Source organism: Taudactylus pleione, unplaced genomic scaffold, assembly GCF_031769625.1.
Source record: "Taudactylus pleione unplaced genomic scaffold, aTauple2 ptg000186l, whole genome shotgun sequence".
In the NCBI taxonomy this organism is placed as follows: domain Eukaryota; kingdom Metazoa; phylum Chordata; class Amphibia; order Anura; family Myobatrachidae; genus Taudactylus; species Taudactylus pleione.
In genome coordinates this window covers 5,416,973-5,442,938 of record NW_028284588.1, presented here as the reverse complement: position 1 = coordinate 5,442,938, position 25,966 = coordinate 5,416,973, and the positions used below count along the sequence as shown (strand labels likewise).

Genomic DNA, 25,966 nt, shown 5'->3' with positions numbered 1-25,966 from the left:
CAGTCTCCCTGTATACCTTTCCTACTGCTGGTTCAGGTTTTTACAGGGCTCTATCCTACCTAAGCTCAGGCTGATTGTGGTAGTGAGAGCTTATATGCATATGACTCGCAGAGTGTTTATGCATGACATGTGATTGTTGTTTTATGGATACTGTTTCTTATGTAAAAAGAACTGTGACTCCTGTAAATTATCACTCTTTTCCCTTAAACCCTTTCCTACGGGTGTGTGGATAATTAGGGTGAAACAAAATCATGTGTGTACTCAGAACTTGTCATTATTATGTCTCAGAGTCTGAAGGACTGGCGGCTAAGGTCCCTGTGCTGGGGGTTTTCCCCACAGGATTTCATACAATCTGAATTATGTGGTTACTGTGTTAAGTAGACAAACCTCCCAGCTTCTGGATAGGAACTTCCTTGGGTTTCCTTTTCCCAGATTATGGACCAAAATACCTTGCTTATGGCAGGTTGAACAGGCTCAAATATCCTATTAAGCTGCTGTGCTTTTTAATTAAGAGCCTATGGCAAACGTACTGCTTAAATGCGTTAAGTTTTGCTGAGTTATGCTGCCTTTGTTTCTGAAAATACTATGTGAAGATGAACACATTACATTGGCCCCAGCTTAGGCTATATGGGCTATATTGTAATTCACATATACTGGTAGGGCTGGGTTGCCCATCCCCCCTCTTTCCTAATTAGGAAGACTCAGCTGAGTTCAGTACTGATTGGGGGGGGAGGGAAGTTGGCTATCCCTGAGTATGCCTTGTTCCCAGGAAAGTGCATAACTTTGGAATCCTACCAACTTTTGTTGCTTGGATACAGTACCGATTGATGCAAATCTACAGGTAGATTTTGCAAAACTGGTCAGTTAGGCATGAATGTGCTACTGTTCAAAATTTTATTTTCCTGAAACCCCTAAACTGTGGTTAGGGGTTAGAGAGTGCTTCACACGTATGTTTTCTGTAAACCGACGCTTGTAGTAGGTTACTTGCAAATGTTCTCAGGAGATTTGGTTCATCTTCCTGGGTGCCTCTCTGTGGATGGCCAGGTTATACAGAGCTTGATGTCCTACTTAGCCTTGTCGGCTGTTTGTAGTTGACTAAAAATTTTGTTGCATGTATGTATATATGCCTCCACTCCGGTGATTTTATTTTATTTTTTTATTTATTAACAGTTTCTTATATAGCGCAGCATATTCCGTTGCACTTTACAATTGTAAGCATTAATAGAACAAAACTGGATAATAACAGACAGATATATAGGTAGGACGGCCCGGCTCGCAAGCTTACAATCTATAGGGAAAAAGGCATTGATACACAAGGATAGGTGCTATATATTGCATTTTGGTCCAGCCAGAATGCACAGTTTCTTGGTTGGCTGCATGATCCAGTCACATAGGAATGTCGACCAAATGTCATGAGGATGTGAGAGAAAGACGATGTGTGAGATTGTGTGTGGACTGTAAAAGGGGATGTAATTAGATATGGAAGCTATGAAGGTTATGTGAGAGGTTCTGGAATCTGATAAGCTTGCCTGAAGAAGTGAGTTTTCAGGGAACGCTTGAAGGATTGGAGACTAGAGGAAAGTCTTATTGTGCGAGGTAGGTTTTTCCATAGAGTGGGTGCAGCACGAAGAAAGTCCTGTAACCGTGAATGGGAGCAAGTAATGCATGGGGATGAGAGACGCAGATCTTGTGCTGAGCGGAGAGGTCGGGTTGGGAGATATTTTGAGATGAGTGAAGAGATGTATGTTGGTGTGGTTTGTTAATAGCCTTATGTGTAAGTGAAAGTATTTTGTATTGAATACGGTAGAAAACCGGCAACCAATGGAGGGACTGACAGAGCGGGGCAGCAGAAGTAGAACGTTAAGCCTTGCAGCTGCATTCATAATGGATTGTAATGGTGATAGCCTGTTTTTGGGAAGACCAGTAAGGAGGCTATTGCAATAGTCAATGCGGGAAATAATAAGTGCATGGATTAGAGTTTTTGCAGTGTCTTGTGTGAGATATGGTCGAATTTTGGATATGTTTTTTAAATGTATATAACATGATTTTGAGACAGATTGAATATGGGGAACAAAGGACAGTTCAGAGTCAAGGATGACACCAAGGCAGCGAGCTTGTGGGGCGGGGTGGATGGTCGAGGTATCAACAGTGATAGAGAGATCAGGTTGGTAACTGTTATTGGCCGGTGGAAATATAATTAATTCTGTTTTAGAAATATTACGTTTCAGGAGGTGAGATGACATCCAAGATGAAATGGCAGAAAGACATTCAGTGACACAGACCAATAGAGATGGAGATAAATCTGAAGAGGATAGGTAGATTTGAGTATCATCCGCATACAGATGGTACTGAAATCCAAAAGAGCGGATTCGTTTGCCAAGAGAGGTGGTATAGATTGAGAATAGTAAAGGACCTAACACAGAGCCTTGCAGTACTCCAACTGATAGAGGTAGCGAAGAGGAGGCAGAATCAGAAAAACGAACAGTAAAAGAGCGATCAGATAGGTAGGAAGAAAAGCAAGAAAGAGCTGTATCCTTAAGACCTAGGGATTGCAGTGTTTGTATGAGAAGAGAGTGGTCAACAGTGTCAAAAGCATCAGAGAGATCTAGAAGAATTAGGAGTGAGTAATGGCCTTTAGTCTTGGCAGTGATCAGATCATTTACTACATTGGTCAGTGCTGTCTCTGTGGAGTGTTGGGAACGAAAGCCGGACTAAAGTGGGTCCAATAAGTTGTGTGAGTTAAGAAAGTGTGTGAGGCGGGTGTAGACAAGTCTATCAAGTAGTTTGGAGGGGCATGGGAGCTGGGAGATAGGACGGTAATTTGAGAGACTATTGGGGTCAGAATTTTGTTTTTTCAGAATGGGAGTAATCACTGCGTGCTTGAACAGTGATGGAAAGTTGCCAGTAGAGAGAGAGAGAGAGAGTACAGATTTTAGGGTTGGGATAAGCACAGGAGACAGAGCTTTACTGATTTTTGAGGGTATAAGATCTGGAGGAGAGGTAATAGGAGGATGAGAAGAGTGTAGATACTTCATCTTCGTTTGTGAGATCAAATGAAGAGAATGTGCCAGAGGGTTCAGGTAGGGAATTGAGCAGGTCACTAGCTGAGGAAGAGCCTACCATTTCATTTCGGATCTTATCAATCTTGTCCCTAAAATAGGAAGCAAGATCTTGTGCACAGATAGTAGCAGGTGGTTTGGGTGATGGAGGGGTAAGAAGCAGTTTAAATGTATTAAAAAGTCACTTGGGGTTAGAAGCTTGAGAAGAGATTAGAGATTGGAAATATGTTTGTTTGGCAGTGTCCAGAGCAGTACGATAAGAGTTGTAGATAGTCTTATACGTGAGGAAGTCACTTGGAGTATGAGACTTTCGCCACTGACGTTCAACTTTATGCGAGAGTTTTTGTAGATGCCTTGTTAAGCTAGAATGCCACGGTTGACGTCTAATTCTATGTGGTGTGTGATGGGTAGCTGGAGCTACTTCATCGAGGGCTTTTGAATCTGGTTTAGGTGTGATGCAGCAGTCTCAGGAGAAGTGAATGTAGAAATTGGTGAAAGTTGTTGTAGAGAGGTAGATAGTTGTTGAAGGTTAATGGCATTAATATTTCTATGGGTTTTAGGTTTGGTTGATTTCTATGATGTTGATGTAATGGAGGAGAGTGCAGGTGATGAGGTTGTGATCTGAGAGAGGGAAAGGAGCATTAGTGAAATCAGAAACTGAGCATAGTCTGGTGAATACAAGATCAAGACAGTGGCCCTCCTGATGAGTAGAGGAGTCAGTCCATTGGGAGAGGCCGAGAGAGGATGTTAAAGAGAGTAGTTTGGAGGCATGAGGAGATTGTGGACTGTCAATGGGGATATTGAAATCACCCATAATGATGGTGGAGATGTCTGAGGATAGAAAGTGAGGGAGCCAGGCAGAACAGTGTTCCAGAAATTGTTGAGGTGGCCCAGGTGGGCGATAGATAACAGCAACTCGCAGAGAGAAAGGGGTGAAAGTCTTGATAGAATGTACTTCAAATGATGTAACTCTGAGTGAAGGTACCTGTGGGAGAATTGTGTGTGTGAAAGATTGGGAGAGTAATATTCCTACCCCACCTCCTTTACAATTACCAGGCCTGGAGGTGTGTGAGAAGTGTAGGTTATCATGTGAAAGTGTAGCAGGGGAGACAGTGTCTGTTTGTGTAAGCCATGTTTCTGTTATTGCCAGAAGGTTGATTGAAATAAAGAGGTCGTGGATGGATGTTAGCTTATTGCAGACAGAGCGTGCATTCCATAAGGCACATTTTAGTGACTTGGATGGTGAAGGGAGGCATGCAATGATTGAGGTTAACTGGATTTATAGTTCGTTGTGGGTGTGGAATGTGGGTTGGGCCTGGATTTGGTGATATGTCACCAGCTAATAGAAGCAGCAGGAGTGAGATATAAATATAATTGTTGGATTTGTCCGAAAGATTTTTATGGCGACAGGTTGTGGATGTTATTGTCAGTGTGTATAGATAAGTTAAAAGCTCATGTGTGTTCATAAGTGGTGAGTAGATTAATGAGGTAGCAATATGTACAGAAGGGTGAGCTGCAGGAAGAGTAAAGGATGTAGTAGCCTTAGAGATGATTCCATGAAGTGAGATTATAAAAAGAAGTTTTTGATACATTGTCTTTTTTGTATTTGGCAAAAATAAAATTTTCTAAGTAATGGGTTTGTAATTACCTGGTCTTCAATGTTGTTCAACTGTTATTTAACTGTTCAGAAAGCACACTTGATTTTAACCACTTAATGCATAACCACATCAAGCTGCTACCCTCAGCAAGCTGCCCTAAGACTGAATGTTAAGAAATAGTATGCCTGATTAAGACACTAGCTTACGTCTGAGCCAATTGGTCAGCGAGTTGAAATGCAGATTGATCAGTGGACATACATTCCACTAAGTTTAAGTAAACAGGCAGTATGACACTATAAACTATGCTTCAGTGATCCCCATCTAAACACAGGTCATGAATATGGCTAGCAAGTCAAAAAAGATTCACAGACATTTAAACAATACCAATTACAAACATGTACAAAATTAAACACATACTTTAAATACACAGCTAATTTTGCATTAATGCAACTATAGATTAGGAGTTGTGATTTGCCGGATGTCAAATAATATCACATACATTGCCTAGACAGCTGATGGTGCATGGGGGTTAATGCAGGCTCTGGCAGTTGTACTCAGCAAGGACAATCACATACATTGCCTAGACAGCTGATGGTGCATGGGGTTAATGCAGGCTCTGGCAGTTGTACTCAGCAAAGACAATCGCATACATTGCCTAGACAGCTGATGGTGCATGGGGGTTAATGCAGGCTCTGGCAGTTGTACTCAGCAAGGACAATCACATACCTGGGATGAAAAGAAACAGATGGGAGATGAGATTCATGAGGTTCATGCAGGATAAATGTTATTTAACTGTTCAGAAAGCACACTTGATTTTAACCACTTAATGCATAACCACATCAAGCTGCTACCCTCAGCAAGCTGCCCTAAGACTGAGCTCTAGGTCCTACCTGGTGTTTGGTAGTTGGCCAGAGAGCTTAGTGTGTATGAACAGTGAATATGCGTGTATGTATGTATGTATGTATGTATGTATATATATTTCTACTTCAGGGTCCATAGGGTATCCACAGGATACCTTGGGGTATAGGTGTGACGTCAGTCGCAGGGCACCAAAGAGTTAAGCTTTCAGCCTCCCAGGATGCACTAGGTCCCCCTCCTATACCCCGGGCCAAGGCACCTCAGTTTAGTTTGGTGCCCGGCCGGAGTCGGGTGCACCTGTTGGAGTGGGGGCTAGAAGAGCCCCTGAAGCTTTTTCTACATGCAGCTGTGGCTGCACATCTGTATGAACAGCATGGACAGTCAGTCCTGATGTCCATGCTGTCTTCCCTACACCCCGCCGGTACCAGAACACCGGTACTGATCCGGGGATGCTGGTGGGCGTCTGGGGTCACAGCTAGCGGTGACCCCAGATGCTCCGGACCATGGCCGGATTCAAGGGGGACAGAGGTAAGCAGCGGGGTCCCGCGGTGGGTCCCCGCTGATCACATGGTCCTAAGTCCCCAGGCAGGGGGCTCCCTGGGGACTGGCTGCAGCATGGAGCCAGGCGACCAACCTGCGCTTCCACTACCCCCTGGGACAGCGGACCGCAGCAGAGCGGTAGCGCTGCGGCGTCCCAGGGGTTAAATGCATGCCAGGGGAGCGCGCCTTCCCTGTCTCACAGCCGGCGCCTCCCCCGCTGCACACAGCCCTCTCTGCACTGTGCTGACTGGTCCTGTGTCAGCGCTCCTCCCCCAGGCCAGCTTCTCTCTGCTCCTCGGCGGCCATCTTCTCTGCAACGCATGGTGAACGCTGCTGGAAGTCTGGAAGGAAGCATCGTGGTCTGGGTCCCCCCGCATACCTCTCCTCCGCTGTGGCTCAGGTCTGTGTATGCAGCGCTATGTCCTACCAGGCCCTGTGTCTGTGTAGTTGAGTGATCAGCGCTGTTAGTGCAGGAATTGTTATTTCTCTGCATTGTATGTGACTGTGCTAGCGCTGCCTGTAACTTTTCTTCTCTAAACTGTCAGCTTTATTACTGTCCCTGTTCTTTCTGCTAAGGCCCTTGCGGTGCGGTGCTGCAGGGTGGTCTCTCGCCTATTTAATACTTAATTGGTGAGAGAGGTCACATATGTGGTGCCATCATGTCTGAAAGTGATTTTCCCCTCCGGCTACAGTGTACCACGTGCAAAGTACCGTTAGCGGAGGGGGAGGGTAGCGCGGAGGGCCTTTGCCGGCAGTGTTTGTCCATGGCGCGGCCTATTACGGTTACAGCACCGGTACAGGAGCCGCCCTGGGCTTGTTTCGCTCAGGCGTTAACAGCTTTAGTGGGCCAGTTAGCTCCGCAGCCCGCGTTTACTCCGATGGGTTTGTCCCAGCAGTCTGTGGTGTCGTCACCCATGCAGGGGTTCCCACGACAATTGGTGGTACCCCACAGTCTCCCTATTTCCCCGCTCCCGGGTTCTCAGGAGCCAGCGTGGGTTAACTCCCTGACGAGTTCTGTACAGCACTTGTCGGATGTGTTGCAAGGGGAGTCTGTGATGCGGCCTCATAAAAGGCCGGTGGCGTCTCTGTCCGCTCCTTATGAGGATGACGAAGGGACGTCTGATGATGGGGAGATTCTGGATCCTTACGATCAGGAACCTCTCCATACTAAGGACGCTGATGCTAAGTCCAAAGTATATATTCCTGGACTTATTCGGGCGGTCCGCACAGCCTTGGTGATTGAGGACGAAGTTCCCCCAGCGGCTAAATCTAAGTATGCCTTTTTCAAAGATGTGAAGGGCGATGCCACAGTATTTCCTCTTTCGGGTCAGTTGGTGGACCATTTAGAGGAGGCGTGGAAACAACCTGGCAAAAGATACCAGCCGCAGAGACGCCTGGCGGTGGCTTATCCGTTCGCGGATAATTATTTTGCTAAGTGGGAATCCCCTCCACAGGTGGATTCTCACGTGACCCGTCTTGTCCATAGTGCCACATTGCCGATGCCATCCATGTCCTCCCTTAAGGATGCTACGGACCGCAAGGTAGAAATCTGCCTGAAGTCCGCTTATTCCCTTGCAGGGGGGGCAGCACGGCCGGCTATGGCCATTTGCTGGGTTGCCAGAGCGATGGAGCGCTGGGCGGATTCATTAGAGGCTTCTTTTGAATCCGACTGTCCTGCCGAACAGGCGGAGTTGATTGGCAATCTCCGTGATTCGGCCACCTACATCAACGAGGCGGCTCTAGACATTAGTACTCTGGTGTCTAGAATTTCTTCAGCAGCGGTAGCTGCTCGTCGCACCTTGTGGCTGCGATCCTGGAAGGCGGACGCAGATTCCAAGAAAGGTCTGGAAGCGTTGCCGTTTACCGGAGAAGTTCTCTTCGGTCCGGATCTGGATAAGATTGTGGCCACGCTGGCGGCAGCCAAATCTGCTTGTCTCCCGTCGGCCGCTGCTCCTTCTGGTTCTGGACCATCGTCCTTTCGGTCATCTAGGGCCCAGGGCAGGCCCAAACCACAGTCGTTTCCTCGACAGGCTGGCCCTAAGAAATCGGTCAAGCCCCGGAAACAGGCATGGAGTACCAGACGTCCGGCCCCCAAGCCAGATGACAAGCCTGCGGCCTGACGGTCCGGGTCTCCCCTTGGGGGATCCCAGGGTGGGAGGCCGCCTGCTGCAGTTCTCCCGGTGTTGGTCGTTCACTACGACAGACACTTGGGTTCTGGAGGTGGTCTCTCACGGGTACGCCCTCTCCTTCCGGCACAGACCCCCGGCTCGATTCTTCACCACGGGTCTACCATCAGACCGGAACAAGGCTACGGAGCTGCGGAAGGTATTGCACACTATGCTCCAGGCTGGAGTTATAGTGCCTGTTCCATTCTCCCAGAGGGGCCAGGGTTTCTATTCAAATATATTTTTGGTACAGAAACCCAATGGGTCATATCGTCCGATTCTCAACCTCAAAGCACTCAACAAGTCTTTGCGGGTCCCGAAGTTTCGGATGGAGACCCTACGGTCCATCATTCTGGCGCTGGAACCTGGGGACTACATGGTGTCATTGGACATACAGGACGCTTACCTGCATGTCCCTATTCTTTTGCGCCATCAAGAGTTCCTTCGGTTTGCAGTCCGCAGCGACCACTTCCAGTTTCGGGCGTTACCTTTTGGCCTGGTGACAGCACCACGTGTTTTCACCAAGGTGATGGCGGTCATGGCGGCTTCTCTGCGGCTGCAAGGAGTCCGCATGTTGCCGTACTTGGACGACCTGTTATTGGTGGCAGGATCTCCAGAGCTCCTGTTACACCACTTGGACCTGACCATTGTACTGCTGCAACGGCACGGCTGGCTAATCAACTGGCAGAAGTCCACTCTAATCCCGTCTCGGAGGATTCTGCATCTTGGAGCCTTATTGGACTCGGGACAGCAAAGGATCTTCGTGACGGAGGACAAGATCTCTGCTTTACAGTCAAGGGTGCGCAGTTGCCTGCACAGCCGCCGGGTGTCCTTACACTCGGCGATGAGGTTACTGGGCTCCATGGTGTCGGTGTTCGACATGGTGGAATACGCCCAGTTTCACTCCAGACCTCTGCAGCACCTGATCCTGTCCAAGTGGAACGGGCTGCCTCAGTCTCTGAAGTTCCAGATGATTGTGCTCATCCCAGAGGTTCGCCTGTCCCTTGCGTGGTGGTTAAAGACGACCCACCTCAACAAGGGACGTCCGTTCTGGGTTCCAAATTGGGTCCTGTTGACAACGGACGCCATTCTTCGGGGCTGGGGAGCAGTTTCGGGTCCACACTTGTTCCAGGGCAGGTGGGCGCCGACAGAAGCGGAGCTTCCAATAAATATCTTGGAACTCCGTGCGGTCTTCAATGCTCTCCTGCAGGCACAGCGGTTTCTCCAGGGTCACCCGGTGCAGGTCCAGTCGGACAATGCTACCACCGTGGCCTACATAAACAGGCAAGGAGGAACTCGCAGTCGGGCGGCTCTCGTAGAGGTCTCTCGGATCCTGGTTTGGGCGGAGCGCAATCTTCCGGCCATATCAGCGGTCTTCATCCCGGGAGTGCTAAATTGGGAGGCGGACTTTCTAAGTCGCCAGGACGTTCATCCAGGGGAATGGTCCCTGCACCCGGACGTTTTTCAACTACTGGTGGACAGGTGGGGTCTTCCAGAAATCGACCTCATGGCGTCCCGGCACAACAACAAGTTGCCGGTGTACGGGTCTCGCACAAGAGACGAAGGGGCGTCTCTGGTGGATGCTCTGTCCGTCCGGTGGACGTTCAGGTTCGCATACCTGTTCCCTCCGGTCTCCCTTCTTCCACGGGTAATCCGGAAATTCAAACAGGAAGGAGGGACGCTCCTGTTGATAGCTCCCGCGTGGCCCAGACGGCACTGGTTCTCAGACCTTCAGGGTCTGTCCGTGGACAGTCCTCTGCGGTTGCCGCTACGACCGGACCTTCTGTCTCAGGGTCCTTGTCTTCACCCGGACCTGACTCGGCTGTCTTTGGCGGCGTGGCTGTTGAGACGGCCATGCTGAGGTCCCGGGGGTTTTCCAGCTCTGTGGTGCGTACCATGTTACGAGCTCGGAAACCGTCTTCCGCGAGGATATACCATCGCGTGTGGCATACGTTCTTCCAGTGGTGTCGACCGAGAGGTTATGCACCGCGGGAGTTTCGTCTGTCTCGGATTCTCGCCTTCCTGCAAGCGGGACTAGATCATGGGCTTCGCCTTGCTTCTTTGAAGGTACAGGTTTCGGCCCTATCTGTCTGGTTTCACCGTAGGATTGCTACAATCCCGGATGTGCGCACCTTTATGCAAGGTGTTCTCCGTATTCAGCCGCCCTTTGTTCCACCTGTGGCGCCTTGGGATTTGGCTGTGGTCCTGAGGGCTCTCCAAGGACCGCCGTTTGGACCACTGGGCTCAGTGGATATTAAATGGCTAACAGCTAAGACTGTTTTCCTTCTGGCCGTTGCTTCAGCCAGACGTGTTTCTGAGTTAGGGGCTCTTTCTTGTAGACCCCCTTTCTTGGTTTTTCATGGGAACAGGGCAGTGCTCCGCACTCGGCCCGAGTTTCTTCCTAAAGTTGTTTCCCAGTTTCATGTTAACGAGGAAATAGTTGTTCCGGCCTTTAACTCACCGGGTCTTTCCGTGGGTGAGGCCTCTTTGGATGTTGTGCGGGCCTTAAGGACTTATGTTGACCGCACTTCTTCGTTTAGGAAGTCGGACGCTTTGTTGTCCTCTATGGCTTCTGTAAAAAGGGTTGGCCTGCTTCAAAGCAAACTTTGGCAGCCTGGATCCGTATGGCTATTTCTGAAGCTTATCTTCATGAAGGCCTACCGGTCCCTCCTTCTCTGAAGGCTCATTCCACTAGGTCTGTGGGTCCTTCGTGGGCAGCTCGACGTGGTGCCTCGGCAGTTCAGATCTGCAAGGCTGCTACGTGGTCTTCTGTCCATACCTTCGTGAGGTATTACAGGTTTGACACCTTCGCCTCTCAGGATGCTTCCTTCGGGCGGCGGATTCTCCTTTCTGCACAGGAGCGTCCCCACCCTTAAAGGATACTGCTTTGGGACATCCCCAAGGTATCCTGTGGATACCCTATGGACCCTGAAGTAGAAAATATGAGATATGGTAAGAACTTACCCTTGTTATCTCTATTTCTACGAAGTCCATAGGGTTCCACAGGACTCCCGCCCTGTCGCACCTGTGCTGCAGATGGGCTTTGCTCTGGTCACCGGTTTTCCGTCTCCCTCTGGTGAGAATGTGATTCTTGTATGTGTCCAGATCTTTGTTCTCTCTCTTCCTTCTCCTCCTCCGGCCTATGGCTTGGTAACTAACTGAGGTGCCTTGGCCCGGGGGCGGGGTATAGGAGGGGGACCTAGTGCATCCTGGGAGGCTGAAAGCTTAACTCTTTGGTGCCCTGCGACTGACGTCACACCTATACCCCAAGGTATCCTGTGGAACCCTATGGACTTCGTAGAAATAGAGATAACAAGGGTAAGTTCTTACCATATCTCATATATATATATATATGTATATATGTATGTATGTATGTGTATATGTATGTATGTATATATATGTATGTGTATATGTATGTATATATATATGTATGTGTGTATATATATATATATATATATATATATATACATATATATATATATATATATATATATATAAACAACACAGGACCGGCACTCATTAAAGATATAAACAGCTTTGCCGGGTGCCCCCACAATATAGCGAAATACAGACCAGGAGGTGCGGCACTCACGGACCCATATGAGGAAACACGAAGGTGAGCCAAATAGTAACGTTTCAGTTCTTTTATGTAACTGTCTTCAGAATGTTTTGTACTTTTCTGAAGACAGTTACATAAAAGAACTGAAACGTTACTATTTGGCTCACCATCGTGTTTCCTCATATGGGTCCGTGAGTGCCGCACCTCCTGGTATATATATATATATATATATATATATAATATATCATGTGCATTACATGTGACTTATGGAATTTGCTGTATTATGCTGCCTTGTCAGCATAAGTCTATCACTGCTGTTTCTCCTCATGTAACCCGCTACAAAGATACGTGGGTAAATTGGATGTAAAATGATGGTAACATTAATACTAGACATTTGATAAACCTTGTATGTCCAATGAAAAGGTAAGACAGATGGCTGGGGCCCCTGAGTTGGTGGCATATGTGACCTGTAGCAGCAGCCCCTATGGTTATGCCCTCTATTTCCATCATGAATGGACATTTCACCTACAGCCATACCACACTGGACATGCCCAATCTCATCTGACTTTGGAAGCTATGCTGTATTGGTCCTGGTTAGTACTTTGATGGGAGACCACCTGGGAATACCAGGTGCTGTAGGCAGTGGTTGAGGCAGGCATCATCTTTAGTAGCTGTTCAACAATTACTACAGGCTGCTAGGTCTTTGCAGCCAAAGACCAGATGGCGTCAGCCCCTTACGTGGGCCAGGCCACAGAGAGGGGCGATGGGGATGACCTCACTGGACTTAATATAAATGGGTTGTGGTGGTCACTGTTCTAAAGAGTCACCGCAGTAGTCAAATCTACCAGATCATAGCGCAGGTTGTGGACAGGTTGGCGACTCCTGCGCTAACCCTGATATTAAGGTATCTTCAGCAGCTGCAACCTACCATGTTTAGGCTTCCTGGGCATCTGTCCTGGAGGGACATGTGTGCTCACTCAGGTCAAAAGGTGACTTCGTCCTTAGCAGCCTTCCAGCAGTTATGGCAAGCAGCTAGGCTAGTACAGCCAAAAGAATCAGAAGGCGGTTGGTCTCACGCTCCGTCCAGCCCTGAGATTCTGATACATCTTCTGGTGTTTAGGCACGAGTCTCCTCCCAGGAGTCACTCTCAAGAGAGGAAGACCGTCTTCCAACAGTACGTCTCCTCCCTGATCAGAGGGGTCAAAGCTATGCTTGTGGAGCCGGTATAAGGAGAGGCTCCAGTGTTCTAATGCCAGAAGGTTGTGAAAGCCTCCCAAATCTGACTACAGCCAGACCATACTGGACATGCCCAAGATTGTTTGATCTTGATGGCTAGGCAGCATTGAGCCCAGTTAGTACTTGGATGGGAGACCACCTGAGATACCAGGAGTGGTAGGGTACGTAGTATGGAGTTTCTCCGGGCAGAAAAATCCATATTACCAGAAAGGTTGAGGCCTTATATCCCTTTCCAGTACCATTGGCATTCGCCTTTAAATGTTCCACTGATAGGAGATTGGAAGCCGGTTTTCAGGGCAGTCTTTCTCTGTCAGGAGCTGTTATTTGCCGGGCCGGGGTTCCAAATAAAAGCACAGACGATCTGTCTCTCGCCAAAAGAGCGACTATCCGTTAAATACGTTTGTCGCAACAAGGGTTGCCCGTTCTGGACCTGGATGATACCAGCCTCCGCTGGTGGGGAGCAGTGACAGGTCGACACACGTTTCAAGGAAAATGGGGGACAATGAAAACATAAAACGTCCTGGATCTTAGGGTAGTATTCAGGAGCGCTTTTCAAGCTCAGGAAATACTAAAGGGGCAGGCCGGTCTAGGTGCAATCTATCAACACCACCGCAGTAGACTGCATCATCCATCAGGGGGCAGAATGTCATTTTCCAGCGAGGAACGGTTGTGTTCATACCGGGAGTCCTTAATTTGGAAGTGGACTTCCTAGGCCAGCAGGATATACGCGCCAGAGAGTGTGGGCTCTTCATCCACAGGTATTTCAGAGCTTTGTGGATGGATGGGGCTTCTAGAGGTAGACCTCATGGCCTTGAGTCAGAAGCACAGGGTCCCCAGGTACGGGCACAGTGTTTGTGGATGCTCTGGCAGTAGAGTAGAACTTCAAACTAGCGTATTTGCTTCACCCGCTATCCCTCCCTCTAAGGGTTAACGGGAATATGCAACAGTAATACTGATGGCCCCTGCTTGACCCAAACGCTGCTGGTTCGCCAACCTGCAGAGTCACTCCATAGACACACTGTAGCCTCTTCTGCTAAGGTCGGACCTGTTAATACAGGATCCCTTCCTGTATCTAGACCTGACTCGTCCATCTTGGACGGCATGGTTCTTCAGACCTCCGCCTTGAAGAAAGGATGTTCTGTAGTTCAGAGGATAAGAAACTTACTTCTGGCTGCAGTTATTAAAAATTTGTATGTTCTCCGGGGTGAACTGAGAAAATGTGGCACTAGGGGGTTAGATTTCTCGAGTATGTTCTTCTCGTCAGACTGGAGCGTCTCTGATCTAGCAGCACTTTCTTCCCGTTTCGCTAATCATCGGGAGAGAGTGGTACTTCATACTAGGGCAGAATACCTTCCAAGAGTGGTATTCTGGTTCTACATGAATGTAGAGATTGTGGTCCCAGCTTTCAGACTACAAGCCTCTCGGTAGGTGAGGCTTTCCTTGGATGTTGACCGTGCGCTACATAATTATGTGGATTGCGCCAACAGCATGAGGAAGTAGGTTCCTTTTGTACTGTATGACAGTCATAAGGCTGGCCAGCCGATAAGCGGACGCTGGTCAGATGGATTCATATGACGATTCCTCAGGTCAGACTAGTCTGGTGGTGCCAGACTCAGTAAAGGTACATCCACACGGTCAGTGGGGCCTTCGTGGGCGGCCTGCTGGGGTACCTCTGCTGAATAGTTCTGCAGGGCAGCCACATGGTCTTCCGTCCACACCTTTGTCAATTGTAATGCCTTTGACACTTTTGCATTCTCAGGATGCCTCCTTCGGGCGTAGGGTTCTCCTCTCTTCCGAGAGTCAGGAGCGTCCTCACCCATAGGTTTAGTGCTTTGGGATATCCCCAACGTAATGGCTATGGACCCCGAAGAAGAAAATAAGAGTTATGGTATAACATACCTTTGTTAACTCTTTTTCTTCGAGGTCCATGGGGTCCACAGGACACCCACCCAGACGCACCTGTAGTTCTGGGGGAGGTTTCCGTAAGTTTCTCCTCTTGAGAGTCTGGACTCATGAGTTATGGGTTTCTTCTTTCTTACCCTTTGTTTGTCTCCGTCTGCTTAAGCTTGGTAACGAACTGGCTACCTGAGGCAGGGGATGGGGTATATGAGTAGGAACCCCGGTGCATCCTGGGAGCAGAGAGCTCGTTTGTGTTAACTGTTTGGTGACCGGGATTCATACCCCAACATAATGGCTGTGGACCCCATGGACCTTGAAGAAAAAGAGTTAACAAAGGTATGTTATACCATAACTCTTTTTTCGTTTTTGTAACGAATACTGTAGATGATGTTGTAGCCTTAGAAAAGGTTTTCACTGATATTTTTGATGTACTTGAATCAACAGGTATAAAAGCATGATACTGTTGTGTTCCCTGAATAGTTACTGACTGACTGAAACGATCGTTCAGAAATGTTTCAGACTCAATATAGTCTTGTTGCGTTGTGAACGTCAAATTAATTCCAGATATTTTTTCTACTGCCCATTCATAAAGTTGGAGATGTGTGAGGATTTGGTTCTCATATGGACCTTGTAGGCTGGCTGAGCTGCCAGTCTCTTGACTGAGCCGCCGACTCCATCACAGGGGCCTTTCCCATGCACTGTGGCTGAAACATGCCACTCTGCCTCAACATAGAAGTCTAGCATTTGTATTTGAGAGTTTATAATTTGTTTATAAATAAATAGGATATGTGTTTTAATCCTTATTTTATTTTGCCATGTAGAAGGGAAAAATTCACAAGCCTATGATTTTAGTGAGTGCCACTATTAGCCAAGATTGTTTTTTTTTATGGTATTGTGCCTCTGGGTCCTATAAACAGCCTATAAATCTCTGACAAATTTAGAATGTTCTCCAGTAAGGCACCACTGTGTAATTATGTGTGTATAAATACACTGAACATTCAATCTTGTACTTCACTCTACCTTTCAGCAAACACTGCAGTGTTCCCTCTGTATCTGGACTTCCTGCTTGTTTTCCCTTGAATGTAGGTGTCTCACTGTTTCTTTCTATTTTGCAGTCCCCATTTTAGCTTGCGGAGGAGATGACAGCCAGGTTCATTTGTATGTTAAACAGGATGGGCAGGTAATTATTCCTTCCACAGTTGTTTTTGCGTTATGTGTAGAAATTAGCATTATTTTCATTTTCTTTGATGTACAGCCTGCTGCTGTCGTTCCTGGCTACTGCTGTAAATACATTAGCGCTCCCCAGACAATCATCATACAAAACATTTCTCATTTAAATTCTGCACATTTAAGCCTTAGGTAATTAGGGCACGATAATCTGTGCCTTACCTATTGTATTCAGTGGGTGGAGATTGTGTCTAGTTGGAAACAAATACTTATTTCAGAAAATGTCCTAAAACCGCACAGGAGATAAATAGTATGAGCTGGCATGAGTAAATCTTAAAAATGTTATCCAATCTCACTGTTTTAGAGCATTACAATTATGATGCAGCAATATTCCAATCAAGACTTGCTATAGAAATACTGTAATTAAGTTGTACAAATGCCTTGTCCAAAAACAATGTTTAATTAGTGTTTATTGTAATATGACAGTTTCCCAGTAATATATTTTTTGCAGTTAGTGGTGTGTTTAATTGGTTTAAAATTTGTAATTTTGATCTTGTTTCATTGTAGTTTAAGAAGACACAAGTCCTTCATGGACATGAGGATTGGGTGCGAGGAGTAGAATGGGCAATCAATGGTATGTACTTATGGTCTATATGCTTAGCTGCCAATATGGCAATACTCTGTGGTTATGCACAAGAATTATGCTGCTATTGTGAATATTTTAGACTTATATTAATGTTGTTAAACAAATTGAATAGCTAAAGGTTCAAAATATTACAATATTGTTTTTCCCAAATTTGGTTCTCAAGGCACCTTAACAGTCCAGGTTTTAAAGAGATACGTACTTAACCACTCACTTAGTGTGGTCACAACAGAGTGTGATAAAGCCAGATGGTGCTTCCCTGACATGGTCGCAACTAATGCGACCGGTCAAACGCCCACTGGGAGCTTTACAGAAGATAATCTTCCAGCAGACGCCAATCTCAGAGGGACTGCTGGTCCCCCCTGCTCCGAAGGCTCCGCATCCAGTGTGCTTCGTTCATGGCTGGCCAGCAGTGATCGGGCAGCCTAGCACCACTCTCTTCAGTACAGTTGAGTCTGCACTAGATACGTCAGCTGCGCTGTGCCCCCCTACCCTCCAACCCCCCCCCCTATTGTGTTTTCCAATCACTGCAACTACAGTGACCAGGCATAGAAAACGAACAAATAGATCCTGCACCAGTATGCAATAGACAATTCACAGACCAACAATTGACATATAATCAATGAAAAATAGAGAAATCCACTGTGTTAGTGGTGCTCCCAGGGAAAAGTATAAATCATTCTTAAGTACACAGAAAACCTCTAGATTGAGGCTAAACAAGAAATTCCCTACTTGGGGCACACTTATAAAACATGAATAATGAAATGATAGTATAGTTAAGACTTAACCTTTAATATAGTTATATAAATAAAATCTATAGGGTATATTAGAGACTTAAATTATTGACCATATGTATCAGTCTCCCCTAATTAAATGCAACATTCAATAATTATGCTTAGTCAGGCGAAAAAAATATATATTCTTACAGGTAGCTCTCTATAGATAGAGAATTCTCAGGGGATTCAATCCTCCCATATTGAGTGCTATGGCAGCACACTCCTGCAATAATTTAATGTAGGTGGATATAGGCTACATGAAATTTAGAAAAATGAATTAATATTAGCCATAGTAAATCGAAATTAAGCCCATATTATCCACCTAGGTTAATTAGTATAAATATTGCACTTAGCCCATTAGACTGCAATATATATATGAAAAACTGCGTGCAGTCTTAATACCCAGGGTATCTCAACAATTAATTTCTAAATAGTCAAATAATTTATTGCACTTGGCCCAATACATATGTAATGAAATCATAAAACCTGGAACTAGTGCAAAAAAGAGGGAAAAGTACCTTAACAATAATCAGATAAATGATGGACCCATCAGTTAATATATAATAATTGCACTTCGCCCAGATACAGTTGTCATTAGATTATGTACACCTGTTGTGCAGATCTCATATCAAAGTGTGCACAGACAGGATAAATCCTGAAAACATGAAACTTGTACCTCACAGTTAATTAAATACTATAGGTATCCAACAACTTTGAAATTAAAATAAATGATTTGCATTTAGCCCCAATGCATTTTCCATTAATTGTTGAGATACCCTGGGTATTAAGACTATACGCAGTTTTTCATATATATATATATATATATATATATTGCAGTCTAATGGGCTAAGTGAAATATTTATACTAATTAACCTAGGTGGATAATATGGGCTTAATTTCGATTTCCTATGGCTAATATTAATTCATTTTTCTAAATTTCATGTAGCCGATATCCACCTACATTAAATTATTGCAGGAGTGTGCTGCCATAGCACTCAATATGGGAGGATTGAATCCCCTGAGAATTCTCTATCTATAGAGAGCTACCTGTAAGAATATATATTTTTTTCGCCTGACTAAGCATAATTATTGAATGTTGCATTTAATTAGGGGAGACTGATACATATGGTCAATAATTTAAGTCTCTAATATACCCTATAGATTTTATTTATATAACTATATTAAAGGTTAAGTCTTAACTATACTATCATTTCATTATTCATGTTTTATAAGTGTGCCCCAAGTAGGGAATTTCTTGTTTAGCCTCAATCTAGAAGTTTTCTGTGTACTACAGTGATCAGGCAGTCAAGTGTATGTGTATGTATGCATTTATAGTGTCAATGTGATGTATAAATAAATATATATAGTGTGTATGTGAGTACTGCGCAGATATAAAAAAAAAAATACAGTCCGCCACGGTGCACCGCACCAGGGGTTTACACACGATTGCCGGAGAGGGTCTGGGCTGCGGCAGAATACATTACAAATACATTTTTAAACGCCCGGTGCCTAGCGCCAATAATACATTTAAATATGGCACCTAGCACCTATTATTCCATTTAAAAATGGCGCCGCAGCACGTGGAGTTAACCCCTTCAGCGCAGCAGCCGCCATTACCACGTGTGGCCAGCCTCTGGCCACAGCAATGTACGGTGGGGAAGAGATGGCAGGGGTTGGAGAATTTTGATATGATTGATAACCGTTCCACCTGCCAGCCCTATGCAGTCCAGCTACCTACGGATCCCCAACCACATGGTATTTGGAAGGGATCCCAGTGGTTGCCGGGGATTCCTCAATCATGTATCGATTTGATTTACTTCAAATGATTCTCTAGTGATTTTGTTTCTGAGAGGACCAGGGTAGCATTTATCATCTTGCTGCTATCTGTTCACTCCCTGCTCCAATATGGGAGCAAGATAGTCCCCCTTCTCCAGGACCCTACCGCATTCATCAGTGCCTTCCGGGGTATCTTTGACGAACGGGAAAGAGTAGCATCAGCAGCATCTTCCATGCTACTGCTCCACCAAGGTCCTTCCACAGTAGGAGAGTAAGATATCCAATTCCAGACTCTGTCTTCTAAGTTGACTTGGAGCACCGAAGCCATCTTTTGGAAGGTACTGGCAGACAAAATCAAGGTGCCCTAGAATCCAGAGACCTTCCGCAGTCACTAGATGATTTCTGCTTGCATCAGTTGTGACATCTGGCTGACCAAAAGGGCAGCTGAGAGCCGAGGATTCCAGAACCTGTCACCCAAACGACCACCTCATGACTAAAATAAGAAACCCATGCAGCTGTGTAGAGCACGCCTTACCCAAAAGGAGCCGCCCCAGAACACATGCTGGAGAAAAATCCCAAGAAGTCAGTAAAGACCATGTCTAGTCAGGACTAGGAAGGCTGGATTAGGTAATTTATTCCTTCCCTGAACCCAAATTCTTCTTGATACATATCACCTTCAGCACCCCCGAGGACAAGACCGGGGTACAAGCATTTATCTATTCCAGAGCAGCCCGAAGCTTCATTTATGCTGACTTTACTACAGACTGGTCTCCCAACTTTACAAACTACCTCACCCATTTTCTCTGATCTCTGTGGATTGGGTTAAGATCCCACACATCTACTTCACACAGGGTACTACTGCTTCTCTCATGCAAACAGGAGCCACTCACTCAGCTGTCTTCTCCTTTCTGGTCCTGCAACAAGCCATCCCCCTATCATTTTAGGGCTATCATGTTTGCACTCTGGACTGATAACTCTTTAGAGAGAGAGACATGGGGGGACCAAGTGTCAACTACGTTGTCTCACCTGTGTGGTCAAGCGTAATCCCAAAATGATGTGCCTCTGAGACTCTAGAGGTCACCCTCACCCTACCCCTCCAACTGCTCTGAATTCTCAGACATCATAGATAAACATAGAGCAGTGCAGATGCCACCCCACTGGGCGGAGTGACTCTGGGATCGACCTGGCTCCAGAAGAGTTCCCACCTTGTGGGTGGGTTTTCCCACTCTGATTGCCAGTAACCTAGGAGATGTCAGACTACATCCAGGACAACCTAGCAAAGGGATTTATTCAATAATAAAAAATCCCCTGTTGGAGCTGGATTCTTCTTCATAGCCAAGAAGGATGGAGCACTCCATCCCTGCGTTGACTACAAGAGGTTACAATACCATAACTATTAGAAACATGTACCCCAACAAACTCATTTCCGAACTATTTGACTGCCTGAAAGAGGCCACTGTCTTTACCAAGCTGGACCTGAGGGGGGCCTACAACGTTTTTCGTATTCGACAATGAGATGAGTAGAAGACTGTTTTTAACACAGGGGATGGACACTTTGACTATTTGTTGAATCCATTCAGGCTCTGCAATACCCCAGTGGCTTTCCAGGGATTCATGAATAAGATCATTCGAGATCTCATGTACTAATGTGTCATATTTTTCCTAGATTACATTTTTCATCTTTTCGTCATCTCTCGTGACCCACTGTAGGCAAATAAAAGAGGTGCTGAAATGACTATGAGCTAACCACTTATATAGCAAATTGGACAAGTGTCAGTTCAAACAGACGTTGCTACCTTTTTCTTTAGGCATATAATTTCGGGCACAGGTGTGAAGATGGATCCTGCAAAACTATAGGTTACCAAAGTGTGGCCACTACTTGCTGGCCTCCGATCCATGCAACGATTCCTGGGGTTTTCGAACTACTACCGTCGGTTCATTAAGAACTACTTCACAGTGGTAACCACGATAACTGCCCTCACCAAGGAGGAGTAACCACAGACAATGGCACTAGAAGCTGTTCAGGCCTTCAATACCCTAAAAAATGCCCTTCACTTCAGCCACTACCCTCAAACAACTGAACACCTCTCAACCCTTCATACTGAAAGATGCATCCTCCATTGGCACTGGGGCAGTACTATCCCATCATGATACCACAAGTAAGCTTTACCCCTGCAGATATCATTCCCACAAGATGCTGCCCGTAGAGTGAAACTACGGCATGGGGACAAGGAACTCCTTTCCCTTAAACAGGTGCTTGAGAAGTGCAGACATCTGCTTGAGGGGGACCTACATCTGGTAACATTATTTACAGACTGAACCAAAGAAAAGCATGCTGGTCACCGTTCTTTTCCAGGTTTCAGCTCGCTATCGCCATTTGGCCCAGCTCTCGGAAAGAGACAGAGAATAGGGGGTGAATCGCAAACCCCTCCTTGAACCAGCTAGTATATTAGCGGTTAGTTACCATTCCAGCAGGAGTTTCGCCTGGCAGTTCATTCATGCCAGAAGGGCTGAGACCCAAATTACTCCATTACAATTTATAAGACATCCTGGGATCTGGAAAATGACCAACTTCCTCTCCATATTTTACTGGTGGCTGACTCTCTCAAGAGATGTGCAGGAATATGTCTGCGCCTTTGACAAGTGTGTCCAACACAACCCTTCAAGGATGAAGTCGTAAGGGCCCATGTGTCCACTGCCCATTCAAAGTCAACCCTGGTCCAGCATCCCCATGGACTTTATCACTGAGCTGCCAAGATCTAAGGGGTGTAACACAATCTGGGTTGTAGTGATAGGCTTACCAAGGCGGCATACCCTCAGCCGTGGAGTCATCACGATTCTTCATTCTGGACATATTCTGACTTTGATTGCCCCAGGGAAATCACATGTGATAGGAATACCCAGTTCACATCACTGTTCTAGAGGGCGTTCTGCAAACAGGTGGGCATAGAACTAAACTTTACCTCTGCGTATCACCCTCAGTCTAATGGTCAGACTGAGATGGTGAACCAAGACTTTGAGGCCTTCCTGCGTATGTACGTCTCAGGCAACCTAGAGGACTATGTAGACTCTCCTATAGGCAGAATTTGCCCACAGCCTGCGCTACAAGTAGAGTACAAACTCCACACCATTCTTTGCTCTCCATAGGTACCACCCCAACTTCCCGAACCTCCTTTCATCACGGCACTGGGAAGTTCCAGCAGTGGACAATGTACACCTGCAGTTCCATGACATTTTGGCTAGTGTCAAGTCACTGCTGGTCAAATATTTTGTCACATACAAAATTGCGGGCAATAAAAATTGAAGGAAGGGCCCACATTTGGGTTGCGGAGAGAGGAACATTCGTCTCCGGGTACCCTCAATGAAACTTACTCCTAGATACATCTGTCCCTCTCAAATCATCAAGGTTATCCATCCATTGGCATTTTGGTTGAAACTAACAGACGCTTTGCGGATGCCCAATGTGCAGAGAATCGCCCATCAGCCAGCCACTATAAGAACCTACTCTGTGTACTCCTACAGTGTCTGAGTATCAATTGTGATCTACATAGGTGCTGCTGATATAGAATTATACTCTCCAGTATAGTTTTCTTCCAATGTTGTTTATACTCCGCTGTTCTGTTTCCGCGACAGCAGCACATCCTTACCCGCATTTCCATCCGCAGTGTTTCCAGGCGGAGTCCTCATACCAGTCAAGTACTCTGTTGCTTTTATAGTGGGAACCAACTGCACTGGGCCCTCACTGAATAAAGTCCATATCCTCTTGTTGGGTTGCTTCTCAGCCAAGGGAGTGTGCTCACTCCCAATTTTGCCTAAGAACACAGCCATGAATAAAGAATGGTACCAAAACATCCTCCAACTTCTCCCAACCATCCAAGAACAGTTTGGTGGCGAACAATGTCTTTTCCAGCATGGCAAAAGTGATAACGAAGTGGCTTGGGGAACAAAACAACAAAATTTTGGGTCCATGGCCAGGAAACTCCCCAGACCTTAATCCCATTGAGAGCTTGTGGTCAATCCTCAAGAGGCGGGTGGACAAACAATAACCCACAAATTGTGACAAACTCCCAAAGTGAGTTTAAAGTCTGACTCAGTGAGTCTTTTTACTGGTCTTAGTATTGATTTACTGTAGTAAACACTGAAATTAATTTTTTTTAGATGGCAGTTTATTTCTATATTACTTAACTTCTCTATATCTAATATGGATTCTTACTTTGGTTGATGTAAAATAATAGACGTACATCAGCAGCACTTCACTTGTTAAGAAGTGTAACTAGAAGCGAGGTTTATGTTAACAAATAAATACCTACACCCACACCAGTATATGGACAAAAGTGTTCGGACGCCTGACCATTACACATTGTATTCAAATACGTGTACTTTTATATGGAGAGGGTCCCGCTTTTGCAGCTATAACAGCTTCCACTCTTCTTGGAAGGCTTTCCACAAGATTTTGGAGTGTTTCTGTGGGAAATTGTACCCATTTATTCTGGAGCATTTGAGGTCAGGCACTGATGTTGGACAAGAAGGCCTGGCTCGCAATCTCCTTTCCAGTTCATCCCAAAGATGGTCAATGGGGTTGAGGTCAGGACTCTGTGCTGGCCAGTCAAGTTCTTCCACACCAAACTCATCAAACCATGTCTTTATAGTTCTTGCTTTGTGCACTGGGGAACTGTCATGTTGGAATAGAAAAGGGCCTTCCCAAACTGTTGGAAGCATAGCATTGTCCAAAATGTCTTGGAATGCTGAAGCATTAAGATTGCCCTTCACTGGAGTTAAGGGCCTAGCCCAAACCCTGAAAAACAGCCCCATACCAATATCCCTCCTCCACTACACTTCACAGTTGGCATAATGCAGTTAGGCAGGTAAAGTTCTCCCGGCATCAGCCAAACCCAGACTCGCCCATCTGACTGCAAAACAGAGAAGCATGACTTGTCACTTCACAGAACACATTTCCACTGCTCTACAATCCAGTGTCTGTGTGCTTTAAACCACTCCATCCAACACTTGGCATTGAACGTGGTGACTTACGGCTTGCATTCAGCTGCTCGACCTGGAAACACATTCCACTAAGCTCCTGCTGCACAGTTTTTGTGCTTGCATTAATGCCAGTGGAAGTTTGGTACACTTCAGCTATGGAATCAGCAGAGCGTTGGCGACTTTTGCGCACCATGCACCTTGGCAGTCGTTGACCCCACACTGTGATTTTACGTGGTCTTCCGCTTCGAGGCTGAGTTGCTGCAGTTCCAAAACGCTTCCACTTTCTAATAATATCACTTACAGTTGACCATGGAATATGCAGCAGGATGACATTTCACAAATAGTCTTATTGCAAAGGAGGCATCCTATTACAGTACCACGCGTATAACAAATGTTTGCAAATGGAGGCTGCATGGCTAGGTGCTTGCTTTTATACACCTGTGGCAACGGGTCTGATTGAAACACCTGAATTCAATATTTAACAGGTGTGGCCAAATACTTTTGTCCATATAGTTAGTGTGTGTGCGTGTATGTATGTATGTCACAAAACCGGCACTCACCCTTTCCAGACTTGGGCCAGGTGCTCAACTAGAGATAAATAAAAATCACAAGCAGTAGGTGGCACTCCAGGACTTGTAAAGGACCAAAGTAATGTAGTACACTGCACAGCTTTGCAACGTTTCGGTTTATTGATTTGCCTGATGACTAATGTGTGTGTGTGTGTGTGTGTGTGTGTGTGTGTGTGTATATATATTTATATATATATATGTGTGTGTGTGTGCGTATATATATATATATATATATATTATATAAAATTTGATGGCAGTGAAGAACTACCCCTTTTCATTTATCCTTTTGGCAGCTTCCTATTTTTTACTTAGGTCTCTCTTATGAATGCTCTTATGCTTTTCCCAAACGTGTTTAAATTGTTCCACTGTTTAGCTTCAACCACTGATGGGAGGCTATTCCACTTATCCACTACTCTTTCTGTGAAGTAATTTTTCCTTAAATTTCCTCTGAGTCTCCCTCCCTCCAGTTTCAGTGCATGTCCTCATGTTCTTGTGCATCTCTACCTTTTGAAGAATGCTTCCCTCTTGTACCTTGTTAAAACCCTTGATGTATTTGAAAGTTTCTGTCATGTCCCCCCTTTCCCTTCTCTGCTCCAAAACTATACAAGAGCTTTTAGTCTTCCCGGGTAAGTTCTGTGCTGTAGGCCATGCACCATTTTAGTTGCCCTTCTTTGTACCATCTCTAATGAATTTATATACTTCTGGAGATATTGCCTCCAGAACTGAACACCGTAATCTAGATGAGGCCGTACCAAAGACCTATACAGGGGCATTATTAAAACTGTTTTTCTGCTACTGATTCATCTCCCTATGCAACCAAGCATCTGACTTGCCTTCCTCAATGCTTGGTGCATTGTTTGCCTACATTCAAGTGAAATTGTGACTCCTAAATCCCTTTCCTACTCTGTATTTTCCAATATAGTGTCCTTGATACTGTATTTAGCCTTTGGGTTATTGAGACCCGAGTACATGATTTTGCATTTTTTACATTAAACTGTAGTTGCCATGTTGTCCATTCCTCCAGTCTGCCCAGATCCTTACCCCTCGTGGTGTGTCTACCCTGTTGCATACTTTTGTGTCAGGCATACTTTCCCTTCAATACCAGATACCATAGATCTTAAAAAGCACTGGCCCAAGTACA

At 45.8% G+C, this 25,966-nt stretch overlaps 1 protein-coding gene and 1 pseudogene across 2 annotated transcripts in view; both read left to right on the top strand.

Moving 5' to 3' along the window:
* The window catches only part of ELP2 (elongator acetyltransferase complex subunit 2), a 175,751-nt gene that overhangs the window by 34,255 nt on the left and 115,530 nt on the right, over window positions 1–25,966 (top strand). For both annotated transcript variants that reach the window (XM_088476287.1, XM_088476288.1), the window contains exons 6-7: window positions 16,030–16,094; window positions 16,649–16,715. In XM_088476287.1, coding sequence (XP_088332413.1) covers window positions 16,030–16,094; window positions 16,649–16,715 — 132 coding nt within the window. The remainder of the gene's footprint in view (window positions 1–16,029; window positions 16,095–16,648; window positions 16,716–25,966) is intronic.
* LOC148519636 (5S ribosomal RNA) lies at window positions 12,303–12,421 on the top strand (annotated as a pseudogene).